Below are 25,864 nucleotides of genomic sequence, written 5' to 3'. Positions count from 1 at the left end.
TGCTCCTCTCACCTCTACAGCATTAAAAAAAAATAATCCTCTGAGGTATCTTGTGCCATTTTGTAATGTCTAAACCACAGTCTCCAGAATATAGCCAGAACACACAAAAAACACACATGCACACATATCAACTAAAGGAGGGGGGGAAAAATCAAGAAAAAATCCAATTGAGGGAATTTGGAGATCATTTCTTTGCTAGTGAGGAAAGCATTTCCTGTGGAGATAATTTTAGGAGGCTGATTAGGCATAGAAGGTGTTGAGCCCAGAGTGAGGAATCTCATCACCCATACTAATGACATGCCATTCCTGTGCTGAGAGCCCAAGCCCTGGGCATGGACTAGTCTCTGTCAGCCACCTCTAGCTACTGTGTTCATTAAGGCCAACAATGTAATTACAATTCACAGATACTGTGTTGGCTTAATTACAGTCTGATTATTAGGCTGATATTTGTTGGAATAATCAGACCCTTTAAAAGTGGATTTATATTTGCATGGAATTAAAGCCTTGATTTTATTAGTGTATCACAAACTGCCTGATTTCTGAGTGAGTGTATGCTGTAGATGTGGTTTAAAGTGGCAAGCTTAAAGAATCTCAGCGTCGGGGTATAAATGTTTACATCAGTAAAGTATTTACATGAGAATAAACAAACACAAAAGACTTCTTCAGTCTTCACATAAGCTCACAGATGGAAATCTCTGAGTGACAAATCATCCAAGAGATGCCTTCGTCTGATTGTGGGAAATGTTTTTCTCTGCTACATATGTTCCACCTGAATAGCCAGACAAAAAAAATCAAAAATCAAAATGTGGACTGCATTACAGTGGATTATTCTGATTCCATAGACACTCACTGTAATTGGGAGCACTCCCGAAAAAAATGCAGGGATGGTCCCCAGAGGTAGGGCCATTATGCCCATGTCTATGCAGCTCAGAAGTGGCTATAATCTTTCATCCAAAGCATGTGACATAAACACCCCCAGAGCCAAATTCTTCCACTAATGTAATCAGAGATCTTACACGGGTTTGTGCTGTAGCTGAATACAGTCCTACACATTTGCAGAAATGTACCTTTATATAGTTTGAAGTCATACATTTTTCATATATTCATTCTTACATGTATCGTCATCAGCATATTTTTCTGTATGAGTCCAAAGATATAGTCTTTACAGTAAGAGGATGTGGATTATATTGCTAAACATGACATTTTGAATACATAGAAATCAAATGTTGTGTATACGAAACAATTTGGAGATTGTTTATTTGAGTTACTAGGTGATTTGTTTAAAATCTCAACCTTCTCACGTGCCAGGTTGGATTTGACAGAGCTGACCTATGTGTCTCTATTTTTTCCCAGCTCGTTTTATTCCGTGAGTTGCTCGTGGCTATCGTTTTGTTTCTGTGTGTGTGGATCGAGCAGGTCTGCGGGGTTTTGAATCTCACTCTGTGTTCTGTAGGAGACTGCTGACAGATGTCGACCTAACACGAGCCCCTGTCTGTGAAAGCTATAGTTTTATCCTGTAGCTCAGCACTGGTATCAACATTCTCCTGCAGCTTTGGGAGGTACTCATCTCTGTGCACGAAGTGATGTGCGTGTGTATATGTGTGTGTATATGTGCCTGCAGGCTTCCCAGCGACAGCATATGGACCGGTGGCGGCGGCGGCAGTAGCGGCAGCGCGTGGCTCAGGTAGGGGGGCCCGTGGAAGAGGCGGCTACTTGGCGTACCCACAGAGCACAGGGCCAGGTAAACGCTCTGTCCATGTTCTGTGTGGCTGCTGCTCTCTTCAACTTCTCCTGCTCTGCTTCTCCCCATAGACATAGTTCCCTCAGCCCCCAACACACTTGGCAACATTTTGAATTTAGGCTCACATACATATTTGATCCAAAATATCTACATACACATCCTTTCAGACATAGCCCTAGCCGCTCCAGATCCCTCTAAAACATGAACCGGCAGCTTTAATTCCAATTCTCTCATCTGGAAGATTTTTAAGGGCTGATGACAAAGCACGACAAATTTTAATATGAATTCCGCTCATGTATGATAACATAGCTCTGTTTACTTTTGAGACAGTAAAAGTCTTCCCAGGAGGAAATTTCTGAAGCAAAACCTTAATGAAGAGGCGATCCGCGGTCTAAAACATCTGTACTCGAAGCTCTCAGGGTTTTAGCATTAATAAGAAATGGTTACACATGCAAGAAAATCTGATCTTAAAGCAGCTTAGGGCAAATAAAAAAAGTCTTTCCTTAATATCTTCTTCTGAGAGTATGTCTATAAATATTTTCAGATTCAAAAATTGAGAATATTGTAACCCATGAAGCTAGGTAATGAATTTCCAGTTTGTCTCAGTATTAAACTACCCGAATGGACATTTTCCTTTGCCTCGTCCAGATATTTGTCATTTAGGTTAAACTAAGTTGCGTAATGTTTGGTCTAATGGTGGATTGTCTCTTAAAAGAAATAAATGAGGAGAAAGCAGTGGAGTACAGTAATGGCAGTCATTTTTGCTCCCAGACACTTTTCTTACAACCTGATCATCAAAGCACCGTGAACCTCGGGTGCCTTTGTGATCACCGTTGTGTCGGTTCTTTACGAACGTCAGCTTATCCTGTGTTGCTCTATATCTGTAAATACAGACGTTTAATAGGGAAATTGGAAAGATTAGTCGGTGCTTTAGCTGCCTGCTTGTAGAGATCAACTTTAAGTACACACGCACTCGAGGAAAGCGTTCTGACAGCACACACCCCATTCGCAAGCAGATGAATATCTGCCAAGAGATTTGTACCAAAAAAACAGGATGCAAGTTTCTTTCTGTCTTAAACAGCATTGATCAACTTGTCGGCTTCATTTAGACATCCTGTTTTTTCCCCCACCCTTACAACTGTAGATCATTCAATAGCTGTCAATAATAGCTCCCCTGACTGAACACACAGCCTCCAGGCAGTGAGGAAAAACTGTCTTTCCTAATCAGACATACTATTTGAAGCTTGTTGGAGCAAATGTGTTTTAATTGTAACTCAGATGTTGCCTGGTTTGTGCAGTGGCTTACAGATATAAAGTCAGGAGACAATTGGTGTTTAATGACATGTGCTGTGATGTGAAATGCACACTATTGCACATGAGCACACTGACAGCTACAGTACGGGCGCACACTACCTGCACGCACGCACACACGAATGCAGACAAGCAAGCTCACGCTCTTCTTCTCATTTGAACTTAATTCAAATCAACAGAGGGAACACTGGAAGCCAATCAGATGCTCTTTCTCTCACATCAAGCTATTTGATTTTGTATTTTGAAAACAAAGAACTTAACCAACAATTGCAATGAACATCACTAAGAAGCAGGAATGTTGATTTGGGGTTAGCAGCAGCCAGGAAGCAAGAGACGTGATGGCAGCTATTATGTACAGTTTAATTCTGACAGCTGCAAATGGAAGGGAGACAAGTAAATGATTATGAACAGGGGCGAAGGGGGAGGGGTGTCAGAGTGAAAAACAGTGACATCATGGGCCTGTTTTAGAGTACTTAAACAGCCACGAGACAGTTTAAGGAGAACTCTTTAGAAAAATGGCAGAATGTGTCTGAAAAGCAGAAAATGGAACAACAATAATAACAGCAGCAAAATGTGGAATATGAGCATAATTTGACTGAGCTCATAAAATGTCAGCAGATCTAAAACAGCTGTATTCTGTTTTATTGTTGCCATTTAGTATCCGCTCTGTTCTCGGGAGAAAAACTTAACAAATGCCTCTTGACGATCCAACGAGAGCAGCTCTCCATCTCGTGGCTTTGAGTCGCAAATGATTTATTAGAAGTCCTCAAGATGACGCCATTAACACGCAGCGTGGAATAATACATGGAGTGCTCTCCTCTCTGCGCAGACACAAACCAAACAGAGGACACAGGTTGTTTAGACTTGACCTTCCTCTCTGTTTGTGTCATCTGGGAACGTTGCTGCATCTCCATCCCGTCGTAACATTTAATTTGCAGCACGCTCGGCCCGGGGTGTCAGTCCAGGAATAGCAATGCTCTTGCTTTCATTTTTGCTAAATTCTCCACGTTTAGTGCAGACGTACATGTGGATTCCATGTGCTTTGACTCCACCTACAGTTTCCATAGAGCACCACATATTATATATGTGCTTGTGGACTTTGACCCAGGAGGAGAGAAGAATTGGCGATGATATTTCACCTGAACCGGATGCCACAGGCTTTAAATAAAAGTAAAAATGCACACTTGATAATCACGAGATATAAGTGGAATGCTACAGGAAAGCTTTTTGTGTAGGTCGAGGCTTGTTTGGAGATTGGCAGCGATACACAAAGAGAGTGTTGTGAAAATGAGGAAGACATTTTCCATCAGTGACAGAGGGCACTTTCGCCCGACTCCCAGTGCTCAGCAGACAGAATGACAGCATGCTGACCTCTCTCTGTGCGACAGACCACTGCTGATGACAAGGTGTATTTTGGATGGCAGTGGCCTGCTTCCTGCAGGAAACCATAGACACAGCTAAGTGGGCCTGTGCCACTTTTTCTTTGATCTATTACCATGTGTTTTATTGCTTAATCTTATTTTTTTTGCACTATATATTTTAACACTACTGCACTACCTTTCTTGCCTGTTTCCAGGCAATAAAAACTGCCAGTCAGCAGGGGGGGAAAATAAAACACAGAGTTAACGGTTACTACTCAGACAGGCTAATAAAAAGCAAAAGCGGTGATTGGTGTAATTCCAAATGGTTTTTTTTGCAAAAGGTTGGTGTTTGGTGTGCATTTGAAGAGGTGGTTTTTTTTGCTACTCTGATCCCCATCAGGTAGTATCTTGCACCTCTCAAGTGCAACAACGCTTGAGGGGTAGTCTTGATGTGTGTTTTTGGGGACGTTTGAGAAACTAGCTTCAGGCGAGAGGTAGATCAGAGAGATGTGGCTACTTGACAGAGTTTACCATTGCCTGGAGGTGGAAAGGTGCCAGTCCATACTTGGATTTTTAGGCTGGTATCAAGCTATGACTGGGTGCCAGTGGAGGTTTTAAAAGGCAGTCGTATTGTAGCAGTTGGAAAGGCTGAGCATCTGTATATTAAGGCTAACATTGAGGAAATTACTTATTTGCCTGTATTTTAAACACGTACACTTTAACCTCTGCTGTGTATGTGAAGAACAAACCAGTAAATAGAGAAAAAGAGCCATTGTTGCCACAGTTATTGAGACCGACAGGTAGTTTATTGGGGAACTGAATGGTAAAAATTAGACATACATGTCAACAACAACCTGACCATTGAAATGCACGCTGAGAACATCACTCTGAATATTATAAATGGATATCTAACAAATAAAACACGTGGAGAAAGTTAGTAATTTAGCCATTCTTTTTAAGGTCTTCTTTCCTCCTCATTGTGGTACTCTTTCTCCATTTTAAAGTAGACTTATGTGAAATCTCCTGTGCGCTGTCAGATGAAAACTGAGAAAATGCAACTGATGCAGATGGTTCTGACAGTCCAGGGAACTTCAAAGGTCCCAGTGTACTCTGGTTGAGTGTTTTCCTGAGTCCCTCTGAGCTTTCTGAGAAGCTCAAATGTCAGTCTCAGATCTCTGCTCTACCTGCAGTGTACACAAAGCACATCTAACTGCATTTACAGGTCTGGGTACTTGCTATGTACAGTATGTCTGACTTGACTCAGGTGCTCGAAACTGAAATAGAGTGGCTGTGGCCAGCCCTATGAATAAATTGTGCTGCAGTATAAATTGCAGAGGTGGCCCTGCCAGTTTTATTGGGATTTAGGATAGTCGTCACATCATTTAAAACCCATTCCTCCCCTCAGTTAGCTGCTCCTCTTCTTTGTTCTGATCTCACGTTTTCTCATCTCACTTCTCCTTCCACCTCTTTTATTTCCCAGCGATTAAAAGAAAGGAAAAGTGACAGTCATTTCCAAGTTAAGATTATTATCAATTTCCTCCCAACAAGCTCTGTGATCTTCTGCAGTGCCTGAGAGGAGAGTAGGACTGGCTATGTGCACGAGGCTTAATCAGTCTGGCTCTTAGTGAGCATGGGTCCATTTGTCCCAGATGCTAATCTGCAGAGCTCAGCTCTGAGGCCAGAAGCACTTTACATGTATTTGCTGCAAAATAACATGAGCAGGCATGCCAAGCCCATCCTGCTCGGGTTTTTGTCTAAGGCCCAGGGAAAGATTTGACACATCGGGGAGGGCAAAGCGTCCCTTTGCACCTCCACCACAAAGCGGTGGTTCACAGCTGTGGGGAGCAGATGCTCTGAGGTTACAGGCACAGGCCTTCGGGGACATCACCGCTCTGCCCTCCAGGGGCTGCATACATAACACACTCTTCAAAGAAAACTTAATGCTAGGAAGGTATTTTGCTGTCAGTTCTGTGACTTCAGCTTAGAAATATAGTATGTGTTCGATACGATAGTGCATTATGTGGTTATTGCAGAACACTGCAGAATGCTTACTTTGCAAAAAGAAGCGCATAGTTTTCTCCACACTGTGTGGCTACATACTGTAGTGGTTTACATGTTCATGTGCAAATGAAAGGTTGCTGGTTTACTTCCAGTCAGAGACAAAAATCCCCTTAGAGTTGTGTTGGTAAGGGCATCCGGAGTAAAACTGCAAACTCAGACATGCGACCCTGCTGTGATGGTCCTTTGTGAACGAGGGAGCAGACAAAAGTAGCATCTGCAGTCTTTTCCACCCTAACAATAACACGTGAAATAAATGGATGTGAGATTTAGCAACCCATTAACGTACAATCTCTGAGTAAGCATTGCTCTAAGAGTCGGTTCCTCTTTGATTTATTCATATATTCTTCCCTCTGTGTCTAAATGACCATTAGACGTAGCCAGCATCGCGCTCAGATTTCACTCACAGAGAGTCTTAGATTTCTTCAGACCACTTAAGCCTGACCAGACATGTTTGAAAAAAATGTGTTTAGCCAAAAGGCCAGCGCTGTCAGCTCTGGGACTGCTCACGATGGGATAATCTGCGCCGACTGTCGATAACCGAGCGCCCTTTCTCAGTCCCAACCAGACCCGATCCCTCACAGGTTAAAATCTGCATTAAAATCATTTAGCATGGCCTGTCTGGGCTTTGCTGCTGCAAATTATTGCAAGCGGATTTCTTTCTCTGTTGCACATTGTTTTGCCCGTGATTCTGCGCTCACACTTTCTCTTGGCGCTTGGCACTTTCCACAAGTCGTTCCCCAAGGTAAATCCATATCTCTGTTGAGTTTGCCCGTTACGGGAACGAGTGGCAAGAAAAGGCAAGAGCAGGCATAAAATGAAAAGTAAAGAAAACAGAGGCCTCAGTATGGGTGAGTAAATGCAAGAAGAAATCATCTGTTAAAATTCATTAGCCAAGCTTCTCTGAACACAAAATGACAAGACATTAAATATGTATTATTTATGAAATGTCTGTGCTCTCTGAAAAGGGTGTCTAGTGCTGTTAATTACTCAGCCATTCATTCAGAAAAGATTATTTCAAATGGAAAGTGAAAGCAAGGCTAGACAGCAAAAGAGCTGTTAGTTTCTTTCACGCTATTTTTAAATGACATTGGTGAAAATGGAAAAGCTAATTATGGTAGCTCTAAAATTCAAAGCTAATTTGAGAAGCAGCATGTCAGGTTTATTGACATCTTCTGCAGAGTGATGTGGTTTGATGGCCACCGAGGAATCTTGCTGGTGCCGCAAGGGAAAGGGAGGAGTGGCTGCATGAAAATTTCTATTTGCAGAACTTGGTGATAGATTTTTATATTCCCCGATGCCTGGTATTTGTTGACTGCGTAAATAACAGATATGTTCATGTATATTCAAAGCTTCTTGCACATGAAAAGTCAATATTTTGGTGACGATCAGAATTCCAAACAGAGGCCTTTTAGCGAACCCTTGCACAGTAGAAGATGTGGACAAAGTGTTTTCCTCTGGTTTTAAAATGAGAATGATCCCAAACTCGACAAAGACTCCTGGTAAACCTTTTCACATCCTGAAGACCCACGAGGCCATATTTTATCATCAGTCTGATTAAGGGGTTCTTTTATTTTCCAACTTGTGGGAAAAAAAAGAAGACTACTTTCAAGGTTTGTGATTCCTCCTTAAAGGCAGTCACCTGGCAAAGTGGGACTGAGAACAGGGCATTTATCCACTTAAAGAGAGCCACCCCAATGATGTCAGTAACAGATGACTGCAAGACACTCCCCTCTCTATCGCCTCACAGCCGGTTTTGGTCACTGAGGGCAGAAGGGAAGGAGGGTGGGGGCAGGGGAGATAATTATCAGTATAAATGAAGCCCTGCGAACGATTCGCACTGCTGGGTCCCCTGATATAGTCTCCAAGGCAACCTCAACACGCTCATTTGTTTTGTAGATGAGTAATTACATCCAATTAGTGGCCAGTGGAAAAAAGGAGTCCAAGAAAGGCCCATTGTTCTGGATAGATTGTGTGAATATTAATAGTGGGACGGTCTGAGGCACAGCGATATGATCGGTGATACTCATGCAGCTGTGGGCACACTCTGCCCATTCTCGTCCTGCATAACAGATCAGATAGCCACTGATGAAAATATATGGCTTTGCGAGTGTGGGCCTGCATGTTTGTGTCTCTGTTGTGCTCCTGTGCCAAACAAAGCCAGTTTCCTACCTGAGCCTCCCTCACCAACCTCGAGCTCTAAATGTTTCAGATTTTATTTGCCAGTATTTGCAGCGCCTTATTCCCTTATTTTTCTCTAACCGAGCCCTGCCCAGTTTGTGGTAATTGATACTTTTAAAGGCTAAATTGCATAAGATTGGTGTTTATTGTCCTTGGCATGTGTTTGGGTTTTTTCTTCTTCTTTTTTTAATGAATGATAAACTGTATGGATCTGCATCTGATCCTCAACCCAGTTGATTGTTGTATGTTTTTTGGCCTGTTGTGTTGCAGTTTTCCATTTATTGTTGTCGTGAGCTTCTTTGAGTATCATCCAACATCATTTTAAGACCTCTGGCTGCAACTGGTGGTTGCAGTTGTCACGTTTGAACAAATTTTCTTCCCAGTGAGCAAAAAAAGTCTTCTGTTCACATAAAACTTTAGTTTTCTGGGTAAGTAGGAAAGTTGTTTAGAAAGACACAAAGGGTCTCACTGGGTTGGAACCTCACCTCAAATTAAAGGCTTCTCGTTATTTTTCATGTCAACCCTGACCACAGGTTTAAAGATGCACCCACTTCAGCTGATTGCTTTTAATACTATTTTTGCTTCAGTAGCCCTAATACCGTAGTTTAATGTCAGTTTTGTCTAAACAATAATAACAGTAATTATCAACCTAAATCCAGCAAATCACCTACATCTACTCGAGAGTGTGCATGTCATCTACACCTTCCTAATGCTGCTACTTGACAAGATCACACTGATTACAATATGGTTCATTTTCAGCTGCCTTTATTGTCGGTTTTATATCGTATGAAAGTGACTTTTTTTTTATTGTACACTCACAAGGCGAGTTTGCACCGTTTTAAACTGGTGATATATTTGGAATGGATTCCTTATGAATCCCTAATAACGTGGTTTGTGCTATTGTCAATGTTTTTTCCCCATTATAATTATTCCATTGATCCAGCTTTTCCTCATTAGCAAGGCCAATCAATTTTCAGTGACATTTTTCTAAGTGAAGTAAATGGAATGATTGCTTCTTGAGCTTTGTTCAATGTGTCAGGCTTTATGTGACGTACGTGGGAAGCCTGCCCTATTTGGAGCCTATAATTTGATGAGTGGGCAGACAGCCCACAAGTGGTGAGATCAGAGTGCTAAAAAGCATTGGCGGGGAGAAACATGGCTGGTGCTTACTTTCCATTTGGCAGAAGTGGACTGTCTCACTCTGAATGGGTAGAGGTGAAGTGGCTTTGAATGGCTATTCGCTCCAGGACCCAAATAAAAAAACAAACACACAGCAGGGGAAACCCAGCATGGAAAAGCCGGTGTCACCAATCTCAGTCCCTGAGTAGATTAACTCTCTTATCAAAGAGGTGTGAGAAGGAGCAGTTTCTTTTAATTGCACTCTTTATATGAGCAGCTTGCCACAGATTAAGAGAACAAGCAATAAATGTCAGCACGACTTATTGCTGAATGACATTTTCTAAACTGTTGATAATCCACCATCTGTGTCAAAGAAAGAATTCGAAGAGGCCAATCTAAGACGTGCTCAGAGTACTTAGTACACTTGAGAATTCTTATCATCAATAAACATGAACGTGTCTGTATCTCATTCACATAAAAAGCTTATCAGTTTTTATTGGTCCAAAAAAAAACGAGGGGTTTAAATTAATTATTGATCAGTGCGCTCTGTGTTTCTTTTCATTTAAATGACAAAAGCTTCCTCCAGGTACGTCAAGTAAGAACTGTCGGTTTGAAATGAGAAATGTATTGACCTGCTTTGACCTGATTCTTAGATTTTTTTAAATTTATTTTTTTAGCTCACTCATTAATGCTTGCAAACAAACACTGGGACAGGTCAGTTATGCAAAGCTGTGGCCTTACTGTGTATTTTGTATTTATTGCTTTTGGTCCATTTCAATTAAGTTAATGAGCAGTTTTTAATTATATCCTTTCATGGAATTATTTTATACGTCCATTATTTTCAAGTTAGTGTATATACAATATAGCTGAACATAGCAAACACGGACCATATGCCAGGGGGTCTGGCCACATGGCAGGAGCTGCTGGGGAGGGAGGGCAGGGAGGGCCAACTAAAGCAGACAAAATATAAGGATGTGACCTTAAAATGGTGTAAAGCACCATCGAGCTATGCTTATCAATCTGGACACTTTGACTATGACAATGAACAAGTTGATTTCCACAATGATGGAGTCCCCTCCCCTCCCCCTCCCCACCCTATACTGTATCTCCCAGGCCTCCCCGATTATGGGTTTTACTCTGCGCCCAGTGACCAGAGGGGGGGGCCCTGCTCCTTTGCTGACTATGGCTCCCTGGGGCCCCAAGCGGCTCAGATGCTGCACAGTGAGCATGCCACCTCCGCCTGCAACTCCCCCCTACAGCACCTACACAGCCCGGATCAATTTAAGAACCCAGGTTTGTATCTGAGCATCTATCTCATCCACATTTTGGACTTTTCAGTTTGATTCATGACATTTTTCCATGCAGATGATCTAATCTTTTTTATACACATATACATATTTTCTCTTACTTTTGTTGAGGAAAAAAAATCCCTTTGAAAAATGATGATTAAAAAATGTCTTGCTGACAAAGTAGTATTGCATGTTCTTCCTCCTTTTTTTTTCTCCAGTTTTTAATGTAGATCTTTTGTTCCTTTGTGAAGTTATGTTCCAGCCCCTGCTTGCACATAAGGGGGTCGACATATACAGAATGTAATCCTTCATTTGCATGTGAACCAAATAACTACTGATGATGTCTGAGAGTACACTGGCCACTCTGACAGAGCTCAGGTTTATGTTAATTTGGAACAGCAAAGGAGAGAGCAAGTGTGGGAGTGAGTGCCATTTTTTTTCAGTCAAGCCCTTTAGGAATTCTTAGTGTAAGAGTGATTGCCGTATTATTAGTGTGTGAAATTGGTAGAAATGCTGTACAGTGTTGAACACTTAATAGACAACTTTTTTTTGCATAATACAGCCATTACTCCGCAACACAAGCACATTTTCTTCTTCTGTGCTTTTTTTCTGATCTTCTCTCTTATGTAATCATAGCTGTTAAAAAGCAAGGGATGAGACTAAGTCAAATGGAGTTCATGTTGCGATTTCAGTAACTGCTAGCTTTATGCAGATAAATTAAATAGAATTTCAACCTGATATTTTTTGTTTGAGAGCAGACAGAAATTTTTAATATATGCTGACTTTTAAAATAAAAGTGTTTATGTCAAATGTGTGTCATGGTGATGGCGGTCTTTTGACTGTGTTTTTACAGACAGTGTTTCTTTCATTAAATTCCTGCTTAGTGGAATATCGTCATGAGATCATGGGAACCCAGTGTATAATCATCCAATCAACCACTACTCTGGCTGTCTTTCCACCCAACAGTATAACTGTTTAAAAAAAAAAAAAAAAAGACAAATATACATATAGAAAGCAAAGCGATTTGTCCTGTCAGTCTTTTTGGGCTGAGGTCATGAGTGCGGGCAAGATTTTTCCCCCTAATGGTTAAAGTGTTGGCCAGCTGCCCCCGGCAGATGTTGGCATTTACTACAGGCTGTCTGTGTAACCTTTAGTACAGCTAGCAGACAAAAAAATGCACAAGACGAGCCTTTTAAAGACAACAAATTACAGAGATGTGACTTTGTGGGGTTGTAAAGGAATTGTTGGAGGCTTTTGTGATAATGCTTGTACACATGAGGCAGCAACATCAGCACTAACTGTTTGAGAAAACACTTTTCTTCTTATAGATTTGCTAAGCAGCGTGGACTGTTTGATGGGATAAACATCTATATAGGAGAGGGAAAGAGCTGATTTCTTCCCATCGCTGCAAGTACACATCAATCGCCCTTGTCTGTCGATTGTGAGGCTAAGTGACGTGCTGATTTATAGTATTTGATAGGCGATTTGGAGCAGTTAAGTAAAGAGTAAAGAGGTGTTTAGGTCAAAAGTCATGTTGCCTCAGCTCTTTAGCAGCACCTAATGAATATGTCTCTGCTGCACGCATGGCCCCTGAAATATTCGTTGAGTTGTTGAAGCTGAAGCTTGTCTCACCTGAGAGGGCACGTTCAAATCCTGAGTGAGTCAGCGTAGCTTAATTGCGTCGTAGCACGTGGGCGTTGTCTGTGGAATAGACTTGGAATCTGCAGCCAACCTTGAGCCTATGTGAAATTCAGAGACATTTAATTGTGGGTGTTTTGAAGGAGATAAAATTAAATCAGAATGTTTGACAAAAATGTAATTGACTTATAAATTACACAAGTATACAAAAACATCCGGAGATGGCAACTCCCACCAAGTGCATCGTTGCAGGACGTAAAAAAAAAATGATAATAAAAAAATAATAAAAATCTCTCTCCATGCTTTTTCATGAGATATATTATTCAATATGGTTTCTTGAAATTTTATTTCAAGGTCAACTTTGACCTTGGTGCTAACAATGAAGGTCAAGGTCAAATGCTTAGCCAACCTAGGTACTCATGCCCTCTGAGGCCTAGTATACTGTTCTAAAATTTGAAGACGATCCATAAAAAAAATTGTGGGTAATATAAAGGGTTTTAAAAAAAAAAAAGAAAAGTTTACATTTAGTGTGACCTTAACCTTAAACCAATTTTCATTAAAATTGAACCAGCTTGAGCTGTTATTGGTATCTACCGTCCCACAACATTTGAAAATGATATCTTGAAAACTTTGGACGCTAGATTGCTAACGAGCAGACAGACAAACGAACAGAACCGATTAAAAGCTTCCTCCCTTCAAAGGGCAGAAAATTAGATTTAAAGATATGAATTCTTTAAATAACTGATCGTATCTGTTACAAACACAAGATTGATCATTTTCTCTCCAAACTTTTTTTTTTTTTGTCTTTATGAAAAAAGGATGTATATTCCAGATAATAACAGAAAAATGCGTTACAGTGGAGTCTGGCGTTCTTTTGGCTAAATGCACAAACCACTGCAGCCTCTACATCAAAAAATTACTTTCACTGAGAGAGGGGTGAGCTGCACTCCAATAAAAATCACCAGTTACAGGAAATGAGGATTGCCATTTCAACTGGAAAAAAAAATCCTTAATTATATAATAAGCCAGCCTACTGGGGGCTGTGTGGGCAAGATAAGCGCACTAGCAACTCTCCGTTTAAAGTCCTTACAGTTACAGCAGTGTCAACTCCACTAGATATATGTTTAGTGAGATGGCTTCATTTTCCTAGAGTGCCACACATAAATATCTGAAGCATGCTTTGAGGTGCTTCCAGTGAACCTAACCTGTCTGTTGCGGCTTTGATAGATGGAGCGGTGATACGTTAAACAAGGTGACAATGATAGTTAGTTTACCGTGTGTGTGTGTGCGTGTCTCCATCAGTGCGTTGGAGCCACAGCAGTCACACTGTGTCTTTTTCCATGCTCTACAAAGACCTCCTCTCAGGCATCACAGGGTTCATGAGCTAATATATATACACAAGATGGAGCATTTTCTGTGGTCGGAGGATTTTTCTTTTTAATGCAGTTGCACAGTTTTTTTTCACAGTTTGTCTGTGAATAAGGGTGAGATGGAGGGTTATGCGAAGCTGACAGCAAAGGAGATTGCTGTTAAGAGATCACTGCATTTTTCTTTCTCCCCGGCTGTTTTTCCTTGTATTGCCAGTGTTATTGGCCTTTAGCAGGCATATGGATTTTCTAAAGGCATTTTATTATACTGAGTTGCTCTTACTCACAGGGCAAAAGGTGGTAAGTCACGTACAGTATTTCTTTTTTATCCCCCACCCTACAAGTTTGGACCTGCCGACGAACTCGGGTCAGGCTTTTATATTTCCTCAGTTTCCCTCCTTCTCTTGCCTGACATACCCATTTTATTTTATGCTGGAAGTTACTCTTGCAGACTAAAAAGCTGAAAAGTGCTAAGTATTATATGATTTTGTTTTGGGGGGTTTTTTTTGGGGGGGGGGGGAGGGGGGGGTATACTTAGTAGATCATATAAGAAAATAGAAGGTAGTATTTCAAATTCTGGGGCTCAGAATGCTCACCAAAAATTTCAGATCCTCATAATCCTTTGTTCCTCTACTTAGCTACAGCCGATGTCGCTGTACAAGTACTCCTTCACATTATGCATGTCAACATTTACACTGCAACCTTACTAGTTTATTAGCATGATGGAAGTATTTTTAGCAACGTGCCTGTTTTGTGTTGTGCATGACTATACAAAGTGAATGTTATTCCCGTGCATAATACACGCAGCATGTAGATTATATTTAGAATCTCATACTGGATTCACCCCTAATTTTGCTTGTTTGGTATGAAATTAAGCCAAAATCCTGCACCATTTTTCAGTCGATTACAAATTAAATTGAACGCGCAGCATCAAATACAGTAACCTGTAATATGAGCAAGCCCTTCAAGACAAATGTATGAATCCAGTAATGCGTTCTTTTGATTTCGATTTGCCCATTGAGTCACAAGAGTAAGGATATACTGATCTTTGTTGGGGGTTTCTGAGCTGCTCCGCTCCTCGCTGTGTTTGTATGCAGGTGCCAATCCGTCAAGGCCCGGAGGTTTCCCCGGCGCTAATAGTCCAGGGCCTGTGGCTGACCTATATGGACCTAGCAGCCAGGATTCAGCTGTGGGCAACTACATCAGTGCTGCTAGCCCTCAGCCTGGCTCTGGCTTTGGCCCCAGCATCACAGTAAGTACTAAAATTCCGACTGCACCTCCTGCTTCTTCTTCTGCACTAAAATTAGACGTTAAAAAAAATGCAAATGGGCTTCAATTGCAACATTCTGTAAAGCAGCTCAGTGTTTGCATAAAAAGTAGCATTTATTCTTTTACTGAATTGACTAAAAATAATCACTGCTGTCGTCTTAGAAAATATCCAGGGAAGCATTTTTGCTGCTGTCAGGTTCAGGGCTCCCATAATAATGTAGTACATCAGTGTTAAAGCCCATCGCAGCTCTGTAAGTTATCTGTGTCAAAAGCAAATGTTTTTCCCCTCTAGCTGTTGCACAAATCACCTCACTTCAGATCCTGCATCACCTGCCCAGAACAAATTTCTTTTATTTTTAGAACCCCATCTGTCCCAGAGCTGGAGTTCACTCCATTGCTAGGACGATGCTCCCACACAGGTTTTTGTGTCTCCCAGTGCCCTTGTCCAGTTAGGCTTGCTCAGCCACATGCTGTTGAACTTTTCTCTCTGATCGGTTAGCAGCTGGTCGCCAAGTCAGTGCGTAAGTGTTAGGACTACAAAGGAAGAAGAGGTGACGGTAATAAAGAGAATATTGTGAGGGATTTCCCCATCAGAGTGCTAATAATCCCACCTTCCTTTGAAGGTGAAGAAAAAGACATTAAAATTGTGCTCTCAAACTCCGTGTTCTCTGTGAACCGATCTATTATCATAAGTGTTGGAGAGATCATCTTAAAGCCAGTAGGAACATCTTTACTTCTAAAAGGAACTCTAAGAAGAAAGTTTAGCCATTCAGATTCATTCCTCTTATTTCCCGTGTTTTCCCAACATTGCAGCAGTTTGAGTCTATGCAGGGTGGAAACCTAGCAAGAGCTAGTTTACTAAAGACATATGTAATGGCTTAACAAGGATTATTTCTACATTCAAAATAAATGAGACTTAGCAGTCAGTTCCCATCATAAACTACTCCCTCTCTGTTTTTTAGCATTCCTAAGACAGTTTTCTGAGAGCAGCCAAAGACTGAATGAGCCAAAGTTAAATCTGATGTACTTAGCTTATTTACTGTCAATAAAGGAAAAGGCTCAAACGCCACGAAAGAAGACCCAATCAGCACTTTGTTTACTCGTACGTTAGTCTACCTTCGACCTCGCCGAGTAATTAAATTTTTTTACCGTGTGAATTTTCTGGCCCTAGCAAAGTGCAGCAGGATTTCAGTTCACATCGGAGCATGTTTGTGCTGCTTTACATGACTGAACTGAGTGACACAGTGTAAACTATAAAAATAACACCTGCTTTCCGCAACAAGCTCATTAATGCATGGCTTAACTGAGATGGAATAACGACAAGCCCATTAGTACAGCGAGCGAGCGCCGAAAAGACTACAGGGTGAAGACGCTCGTTCCAAACTTTATAGTCCACATCATTAACTTGAATTTCATGCTACAGTAAACAGATATTTATCTTTTTATTTATTTAGGTGATCCTCTGGTTGTGGTATTTTGTGGTGCTTTTTTCTTTTTTTTAAATCTAAGCCTTTGTGGCAAACTGTGGCTTATGCTGCATTCTGAAATCACACATGTTCTGAGAAGTACCACAGGAGATTTATCACGTTGTGCGCTTGAATCAGTTGAACTAAGTGCGGCGGTTTAGCGAAGATGTCGTGAATGTGGCGCTTGCACTATACGGCTGTAATGCCTTGTTGCTATTGGATAATGTCACAAATGTACAAAACAGGTAAAAGAGCTCGTTTAGATGTTTGCAGCCGTGCGTAATTGATTTATGATATCCACGCAAAGCAGAGCTTAAGAGAAAAAAAACATTTTAAAGCCTTTTTCCTCCCTGAGCAAAGCCCCTATTATTAATTGCTTTAGGTCCACTGGCTATCTGCTTTAATCTGCTGGTCTCAGTGTAGGAAGCAAAATATTTGCTATGAAACACCACGCTGGCTCATTTTCAAGGCAGATTTACCAGCAGATAGTTCACAGATGGAAATGAGGCCATTTGTTACAATTATTTTCCATTTGTTGCAACAGTTTGTAGCCATAGTTTATTACTGAGTTAGAGAATAGAACAAGTCTTTCAACCCCCCCCCCCCCCCCCCCCACCACAAAAATACAAAAAATTCGGAAGAGATGAGATTAATATTGAAGCAGCAGAGTGCAGCTGATTTATGAAAGAGGTGGGTGAAGAATATGCGGTGTATTTTACCAACATTATTCAAGCCGGGCCTTCCGATTCCCTTACAGAGAGTCAGTTTTTGCCCATAATACTACTAGACTAAATCACCACTTCAGAATCACAGCGAATCAATAAAGGAGAGGTGATGCAGCAGGCCTCTGACTTCCTGCTCCAGCCGAGATGATCTCTCTATTCAGAACATTAAAATAGGAAATGATTCAGAACTAAAATTCGCTTCATAATTCACTTCTTTACCGAGAACGCTGTTGAACCAAGCGCATATAAGATCGTCATATCTCAGGAGCTCACGGATGACTTCAGATTCACCGATTTGTCCTTCTGTCTCACGCTCCACTGATTTTATTAATCCCTTTAGCCAGTACGAAAACAGCTACTGCGAAGAAGCTTTAATGAACTTAACTGTTTTTTTATGCAAGACAATTAGAGCGCAATTAGCTGATTGAGGTGATAAAGACAAGCAAGCGCTGCTGAAAGTGCTTCTCTCCTTTTCACTGTTGTGTTTGAATCCAATCATTTTTTACAGACCTGTCAGTAGGAAAGCTCACAGTGTCCTGATAAGTGAGCCTCAGTAATAAAAGCCATTCAATAGTCAGAAGCACACTGATCTTACTGAAGGCTGTTTATGATCCTATTCTCGGCATTCTTTCAGATGAAATCACTTGTGTATGTTAGCATGAATGGGGATTGTGTGTATTATTACATATTTTGTATTTAGATCCTGTAATCTGAGTGCTGCATTGTTATAAGAGCTTGCATTATTAAATGCAGTATGAATCATTTACTGTACAGAGCATATCTAACTGTTTTTAATATCTTTTAGCATTACGTGGCTTTTTCTTCCTGTTGTAATGTTGCAATTATTCTTTTTGCAAGAGTGTTAAAAGAGTTGGTTTGATATTTCAGTATTCTCCTGCTCTGCTACTCAACATGATCACAACATTCACATTCATGCTAGCTGTGAAAAAAAAAAGAAGTTGATATGATACTCACTTTTCTCTCTTTGAAATGCATACTGACAAAAGCACTAACTGTACACTTTTAGGGCCCGTTGATTGCGACAGCTTTTACAAATGGATACCATTGAACAGGTGGCCGGTTGCCATCTCATCAGAGGTATTGCATTTTATTTACTGTGCATTTCTATCAGTATCTATCTGTACTATGTGTTCATCGCATTAATCGTTGTTCCTTCACCTCTCTTTGGGGAAACACAGAGCTGGTAGTAACGTGTGAGTATGGCGAGGTGGTTTGTTTGAGGTCTTTCTCCAAAAACTAATAAATACAACTGATAAAAAGGACAGAAGATTAGCAGACATTACGAGAATTTTAATCATTTTGTGATTGTTTATGAAGGAAAGCTTCATATCGGTTACCCACACACGTACTACCGGTTCTTCAGTTTTTCTTTCCTCCTTCTTTTTGACATTTTGAAATGTTTCCATCCTAAAATAGTCACATGTCTGTGTAGAAAAATCACATGTCTTGCTATTCAACCAGAGGGGATGTCACAGTTTAAAGTGTTTTTGACCTAAGCTCTGGCTGTCCAAGGACAGGACTCTCATTACAATTCTTTCACAACTTTTAAAATCGAAACTGCAAAATCTTTCACTAACAAGCAGCCGAGGTGTAGGAAGAATCTTTGAGGAAGGGAATTGCTTATTACTACATGACCTTCTTTTTGCTAACACTGTCCCTCATATGTACAGCCACAATGTCATATATAAAACCTTGTCTGCCCTACAGATACTTGTAGATGTTTGATGTGCATAAAATGTATTTTTGTATACGTTTTTAAACTTAGTACAAGAGTCCACAGCACGATATACCACACCTGCCACTTTATTAGGTACGTCAACGAGGATAACGAGCATGGGTATATTGTGGTCAAAGGGGATAGGTCAGATCAGTAACAGTAGGCTAGGCTGTAGCATTTAAACAGTGCTCAGTAGGCCCAAAGTTGGCAAAAAATATCACCGTCACACCACAACCAGTAGCCTGAAATGTTGATACAAGGCAGAATAGAGCAATGCTTTCATGTAGTTTCCACCACATTCTGGCTCTACCATCAGAATGAAATTGTTTTTTTCCCAGTTTTTTCCCACTTTTGAGGTTGGTGACCCCGTGCAAACTGTAGCCTCAGTTTCCTGTTCTTATCTGACAGGAGTGGCAGGCAATGTGGTCTTCTGCTGCTGTCGGTTTAATTCCATCTAACCAATCAGCTACTGGCATGTGATTGGCCAGTAACTGGTATGAGCAGATATATCTAATAAAGTGGCAGGTCAGTATATATGCACAAATGCTAAATTAATAAGCCGTTTAAGTATATAGTGTGGTATTTGTGACAGCCTAGACTTTTTGTTATTGGACAGGCTGTTTTTACAGTAATTGGTGCTTCTGTTATGCTTGCAGGAAATTTTGACCTGTAGCAGTTTCTTAGAATCATATCCCAGTTATTCATGCTTCAGCAAGCCTGCAAAATACGTCACAGCGAGTATTATTTATGTTCGAGACTTACTCTAATTAAATGTATGCTTTCTAATGCTGTTGTTCCTTTTTTTCCTTCCTTTTTTTGTTGTTGTGTTTTTTCCTTTATCACCCAGCAGAGTATATCTGGTGGCCCAGGAAAGACAGGACGAAGTTTCTAATTGGCTTTGTGTGCAGGTGATGCTAATCCAACTTCAAGCACTACAGCGTCACCCCGGCAAAACGAACGAAAGTCGGAACCATATGAAGAAGAAAAGAAAATGTTTATCATCTCAGAAAAATAACAACTGCTGTACTATAATCCAAACCTCCTATAACTTTACAACCTGGTTTGGTATGATGTTTCACGTCGAGTTCATTCACCTACTTTCTTCCTCTGTTAGCTTTTCTTTTGATTAGCCTTGAGAGAGTCGTTTTAGTTGAACCTTTAATTTTGTGTCGTTTTTATTTTATTTTCTGGTATTGTTGTGTAAATCTTTTTTCTTTTCTTTTTTTTGCTTTTTTTCGTTTGAAGTACGGCGGTCATAGCCAAGAATATCTTCAAAGTCACGTCTTCATCTTTGTACCGGTGAGTCTAAAAGGAAAAAAGCTCGGGATGTTTCATTCAGTCTTTCTGCAAAAAAAAAAAGAAAAGAAAGAAAACACAAGAAAAAAAAGCTCAGTGCGGAAAGACTCGGAGAAGAAAAAAAAACATTTTAAGGAAATTTTAAAGAAGGTATCTAAGTAATAAATCTTAGTAGCTGTTTTATTTCTTGTGATGTCTCATTGTTAACCATAATTACCTATTTTTGGGCAATACAAAGAGGACTCCAATATTTTTATGGTCCTTTTTTATAAGTGTTGTTTTTGTTGTTTAGAAATATATATATATGCTATAACAAATTTCATATAACTACATTGTGAATTCAAACTTGAGAAAAAGAAATGTAGCTGTACATATTATTCCAGTCACTGCATATAACCAACTCAGTGAGAGAATAGCATATTTTTGTGATGGTGTGTCAAAAGAACATGTTATAGCGTGTGAATAGAAGACAAAGCTGTAAACAGTTATTATTCTACTTTTTTTTTTTCTGCTGGAAGACGGTATAACAACCCCACACGGAAACAAACACACGAACACACACACGCCTAGCGCACACACACTTGCTCTGTAAATACTGAAGCTGAATAATTTTACAAGTGTCATACCAGCAAAATTTACAAGCGGTGAGTCAACACAGTTTTGGAGAAATAATAATAATAATAATAATTTTAAAAAATAAAGAGCCTGATTGGTATCTTTTTGTCTAACTGTTACAGTATCAGTATCATTTCAAAGAGAAAGTTTAAAAGAAAAAAAAAGATGATTAAATCCAAAGCACACTGTACTTAGATCTGAAGATTAGAACTTGAAGCAGGCTCTGCGCATCCTGACACTTTTCTACTCTTGAGAGGAACTTGTTAGCTGCAATGTTGATGTTTGTTTCATCCTGCACGTTCCCGATTAGTTCTTTTTCTTTCCTTTGGAACACAACATCTGGGCTCTGTGCTCGAGTCTTTATGTAACGCTCGTTGTCCGACTCAGATCTTATTCTTTCTTTTTTTTTTGAGTGAATTAGGAAAGTAAACGTTTTGATACCATACCTCAGCCTTCCTGAGTTCTCTTATGGAATCATTGGCAGGTTTTTTAATTTATTCTAGTGGCAAAACAAATGAAAACACTGAAAGGTAATTAAGCAAGTAATCATTGCACTGTGAGTTGTAAAGTACAGGCCATTTTTTTCTATTTGCACATGTATATGTTGGCTTTTTTTAAAAAAAGAAAAAGGAAACTGCCCTGTGCTTTGGGATAGCATGAAGGATTTCGGAGCTGGCGTGTTCTCGACTTGACAAAACACTTGAGCGTTTTGAGGCGAGTTCACAGCGTGGGAAGAAGTAACTGGTTATGTTGCTGCGTACACTTGGATTTCTTTATAGAGTAGACCCATGTCTCATCTGACGATATTTAATACGGGGTCAAAAGATGACACTGAATAATTCACTATCTACCACTGCACCGGGTTTTCCACAGTACTTGTGGTCGATGGTTTTACTCGTGATGATGATTTATTAATAATAATCATAATAATAATAGGCTCCAGTATGCGTTCAAGTTTAGAACTTCGATGCCGCCGCAGATGCGTTTGCTGTTTTCCTTTTACCCGCGTCTCGTCTCATTTCTTTTCCTTTTAAAACAACCAGGTAAAGAACTATGCTGGATTACTTTTAAAGTAAACGATATGGAGGTGTGATCGAGTAATAATTTAAACAGTCAAGAGAAGAAGAAGAAAAAAAAACACAACTTGTAATGTTCAAATGTAAAAGAAAATAAGAAACAAAACTATAAAAAAAGATGCTTCTTTGCTGATTTCAAGTTTAATCAGAGTTTTATTGATACTTTGTGGTTTATATATTAATAATTGTAATATACTATTAAAATGTACTGTGCATCCATTACTTTCTCTCTTTCCATTCCCCATCCTCAGAGATCCTACGATATTTTGTTGCTCATTCATGTACTTCATTAGTGTGTAAAGAAATCACAGTTAACTTGTAAACAGAGTGCTGTCTTTGATACCAGTGTAGTGCTCTTTGTTGTTCTCCCTTGCTCTACCTCTCCTTTCTCTCATATTTATCCCTCTCCCTCTTGCGCTCTTTTTCTATCTCCTGTAATTACAAAGTAGATGTTATAGAGGACTCATTAATATAATACTTGTAGTGAATAGTGGATTTAGGACCAGTCGAGATATACCTTTCTCTCAACGATCATGTTATTCTGGTATTTGCAGACAGTTATTTTGTTAGAGGTTCATTGTAATTTTTCCCTGTATGTTTTTTTTTCTTTTCTTTTTTCTTTTGGTTTGGTTTTGCCACTCTCACATGGTTTCAGCTAACCAAAGCTCTCATGGATGAACAATAGAGAAATAGTTGCTGTAAGATGGAATTGTACACAAGGCATTATTTGGATCCCCACCCTTGAATGTTTTTAAAGGGGTGTGCCATACTACCTTAAATGCTAATGCTAGATATGCAAAACTTTTGTGTTTGATTGTTTCTTTCCTTTTTTTTTCAAGAGGGACACAAGCTGAAATCACGGGGAAAAAAAACAATTTTTACTTAAGATATTTCATATTTTTTTAAGAGACATGCGAGTTATTACCACATACGTCATCAGTCACAGAGCTGTTTAAAGAGCCTCTTCTATCTTTTAATGTTTGTACACTTTGCAGATATCCCAGGCTCCTCTGGTGTCATTCTTTTTAGATGATACAGTTTTTGAGCTCTTATTTATTTGGGAACTGTTAATGACTTTTTTTAAAATCTTATTTGAATCTGTTAACAGTGTTTCTGACACTACAGAGGCATTACTGACACACACAGAGAAACACTGCAAATACTGAACAGAGAACCATTAGAGGAATATCAGCAGGTGCTGAGGGGTGTCGAGTTTGTCAGGTCTGATTAATAGAAAGTTAAATTCCTGTCCAGAGTTGGACCTGCAACCTGAAGCTGTGATGCATTGCCAAGCTAGAATAGATTATTATTAACAACCTTGTCAAAGGATGCCTGGACTTAACATGTTTAGATTTACACAAGCAAAAACAAAGTTATTAAAACAATGGGATTGCTGCTGGAGCCGCTGCTTGGACCCCAATACAGCCAGTGCAGTTGAGCCTTTTTGAGCATAATCTCTGTTTGCTAATTTACTGGCTCTTTAAATTAACGATTAATATTACTCTGTTGTTAATAAGTTAACATTAGTGCCCTCTTTCTTCCTAACCAGTCTGCACACAGCACATAGAGTACACAGCAGCTTTGTCAGTGATGCTAATAAGTTATCTTGTTTTGTTTTGGGTTTTTTTTAAAGTAAATGATGAAAGTAAATGATCTTTACTTTACTTTCTGAAGGTAAAATTGTTCTTTTTTAAAAATTAAAATTAGGCAGCGGCCAACTAACGCATATGTCAGTATCTTAGCGAGGTAGAGTGATCACTCACTTTAGAAAAATGCAGTATTTGTGGAAAAAGTTTTATTGTTTGAAATATAAAAAGAAATGTATTAATAGCAGAAGAACAATAACTGAACACATTTTGGTTATAATTTAATTCTCAAAGTAATAAAGAAATTCCTCCTGTTCATTTAAATATTTTAATTGTATAATTAACTCAAACGCAACCCAGTCGCGTTCCAGTTTTCTTGGCGTTTTTTTCCAAACAGCATATACCAGAGCAGCAAGCACACACTACACTGTGCTGTCGCGGTGCCTGTTGTCTCTTAGTCTATAATTAACCCTTTTTCACTGGAAAGAAGGCTTGAAATGGCTTGTTTTCCCTCACACAATATCAAAATTGACTCTTCTATTGTTTTGTGATCCTGTAGCTTGGACTTTAAGGTAGCATGGCTCTGTTGCTGTAATTTCATTTTATCTCAAACTGACAGCAGTTTACAGCTGATGAATGTTACACATCTTAGTAGACTAGCTTATCCATTTGGGGAGAGGGGAGGGGACTTGGTTTAAGAAAAAAAAATAATCAAAAAAGAAAAAAAGTCAACCTGGAAGGTGTTGACATTTGTAGTGTACTACCGTATCCATTTAAACTTGAATCTCGAGGCAAGTGCTAGGCAATGGCCAAACAACCCCATCAGTTCGAGGTGGGGGTGGGGGGGGGAATCCCACCCTGAAACCGTACACACTTATGGGATTTCTGTCATCCTGGGTTCACAAGCGTTTTCTGAATATGAACAAACGTTTCCTAAAAGCTGGAACACCAGGCTTTACAGGCTCTGCTCCATTTCCAATGAATCAGACAGACTTTGAAGGCTCATTGAATGTTCTTGAGCATTTTTATCCAAAAAGAGGCTTACTCATAGTGGTGCTAATGGGTTTTTTGAAAAAGCAAAAAACCAGACAGTGTGCCCTTATCTCTGAGAGATACTGGATACCGTCACAGTGAACACAAAGTTAGGTCTTCGGCCAGTTCACAAAGTGACTCTCGCTAACAACGCTATTTAAAGTTTTTATGGCTCGATATATCAAAGATCAGTTCATGTTCACAAATCTGGACTGAACTCTTCAAGGTGACGGAAATGGCACAAGTTCGCCTGTACTACTGTGTTTTTGGGGTGAACTTCCCCTCCAGTCCAAACCATTGCCATCTCACACCATGCTCATCGCCAAATATATACATATAATTGCAATATATATGTATATAGATGAATATATATACTTGCAATTCACGCTCATTTGAACTGAATAATATTAGACTGGAGACCTCAGCTGTATACAGAATAATCCTCGTCACACAGCCACGCCCAGGTTCATTTAGTCCACTCATCATTATTGGTTCGCCATCATGCGAGTTCTCCCCCGGCGTGTTGTCGAGGTTGGAGTGGACCGCACGGCCACGAGGGGTGTCCAGAGGCTCTTCAGACTGCACGGCCTGCAATGTGAGGCTCTGCCGTGTCTCCGCAGGCTGAGCGCAGAGCTCTCTCCACCGCTGTCTGCCCATTCCTAACACTTGCCCCTTTTTTTTATGTTAACCGACTTTTTATGGCGAGAGACAGACAGACTTGACTGACATCTGAAAGCATCTTTCAGGTTATCATATGGCTTGCTCAAGCCCTGTTGTAAAATATACTAAAATAATAATGATAATAATAATGGATGGGGGTCTCTCACATATCAAATGTGGAAAGTCTAATTTTATATTTGTATTTTCAAATAATAATATTGACAAAAAAATGTCTGTGAAAGGTTTCCATCCTCTACTGTGGTCCAGAAATCGATGTGTCTGTCTGGAAAATAAATAAAATAAACTGAATTGTTATATGACTTCTTTCCACTGTTG

At 39.9% G+C, this 25,864-nt stretch overlaps 1 protein-coding gene across 7 annotated transcripts in view; it reads left to right on the top strand.

The window, feature by feature from the left end:
* msi2b (musashi RNA-binding protein 2b) overlaps positions 1 to 24,230 on the top strand; it is a 285,592-nt gene extending 261,362 nt beyond the window's left edge. The window contains exons 11-15 of one of the 7 annotated variants that reach the window (XM_080866572.1): positions 1,622 to 1,684; positions 10,885 to 11,064; positions 15,163 to 15,317; positions 18,553 to 18,623; positions 20,114 to 24,230. In XM_080866572.1, the coding sequence (XP_080722698.1) occupies positions 1,622 to 1,684; positions 10,885 to 11,064; positions 15,163 to 15,317; positions 18,553 to 18,594 (440 nt within the window). In that variant the 3' untranslated portion in view covers positions 18,595 to 18,623; positions 20,114 to 24,230. Of the gene's footprint in view, positions 1 to 1,621; positions 1,742 to 10,884; positions 11,065 to 15,162; positions 15,318 to 18,552; positions 18,624 to 20,110 lie in introns of all 7 variants that reach the window. The other 6 variants (XM_080866570.1, XM_080866571.1, XM_080866573.1 and 3 more) reach the window with 6 other exon arrangements.
* The last annotated feature ends 1,634 nt before the right edge of the window (positions 24,231 to 25,864 follow it).

Source organism: Rhamphochromis sp. 'chilingali', assembly GCF_963969265.1.
Source record: "Rhamphochromis sp. 'chilingali' genome assembly, chromosome: 19".
NCBI lineage: Eukaryota > Metazoa > Chordata > Actinopteri > Cichliformes > Cichlidae > Rhamphochromis > Rhamphochromis sp. 'chilingali'.
This window is presented reverse-complemented; position numbering and strand designations above follow the sequence as displayed.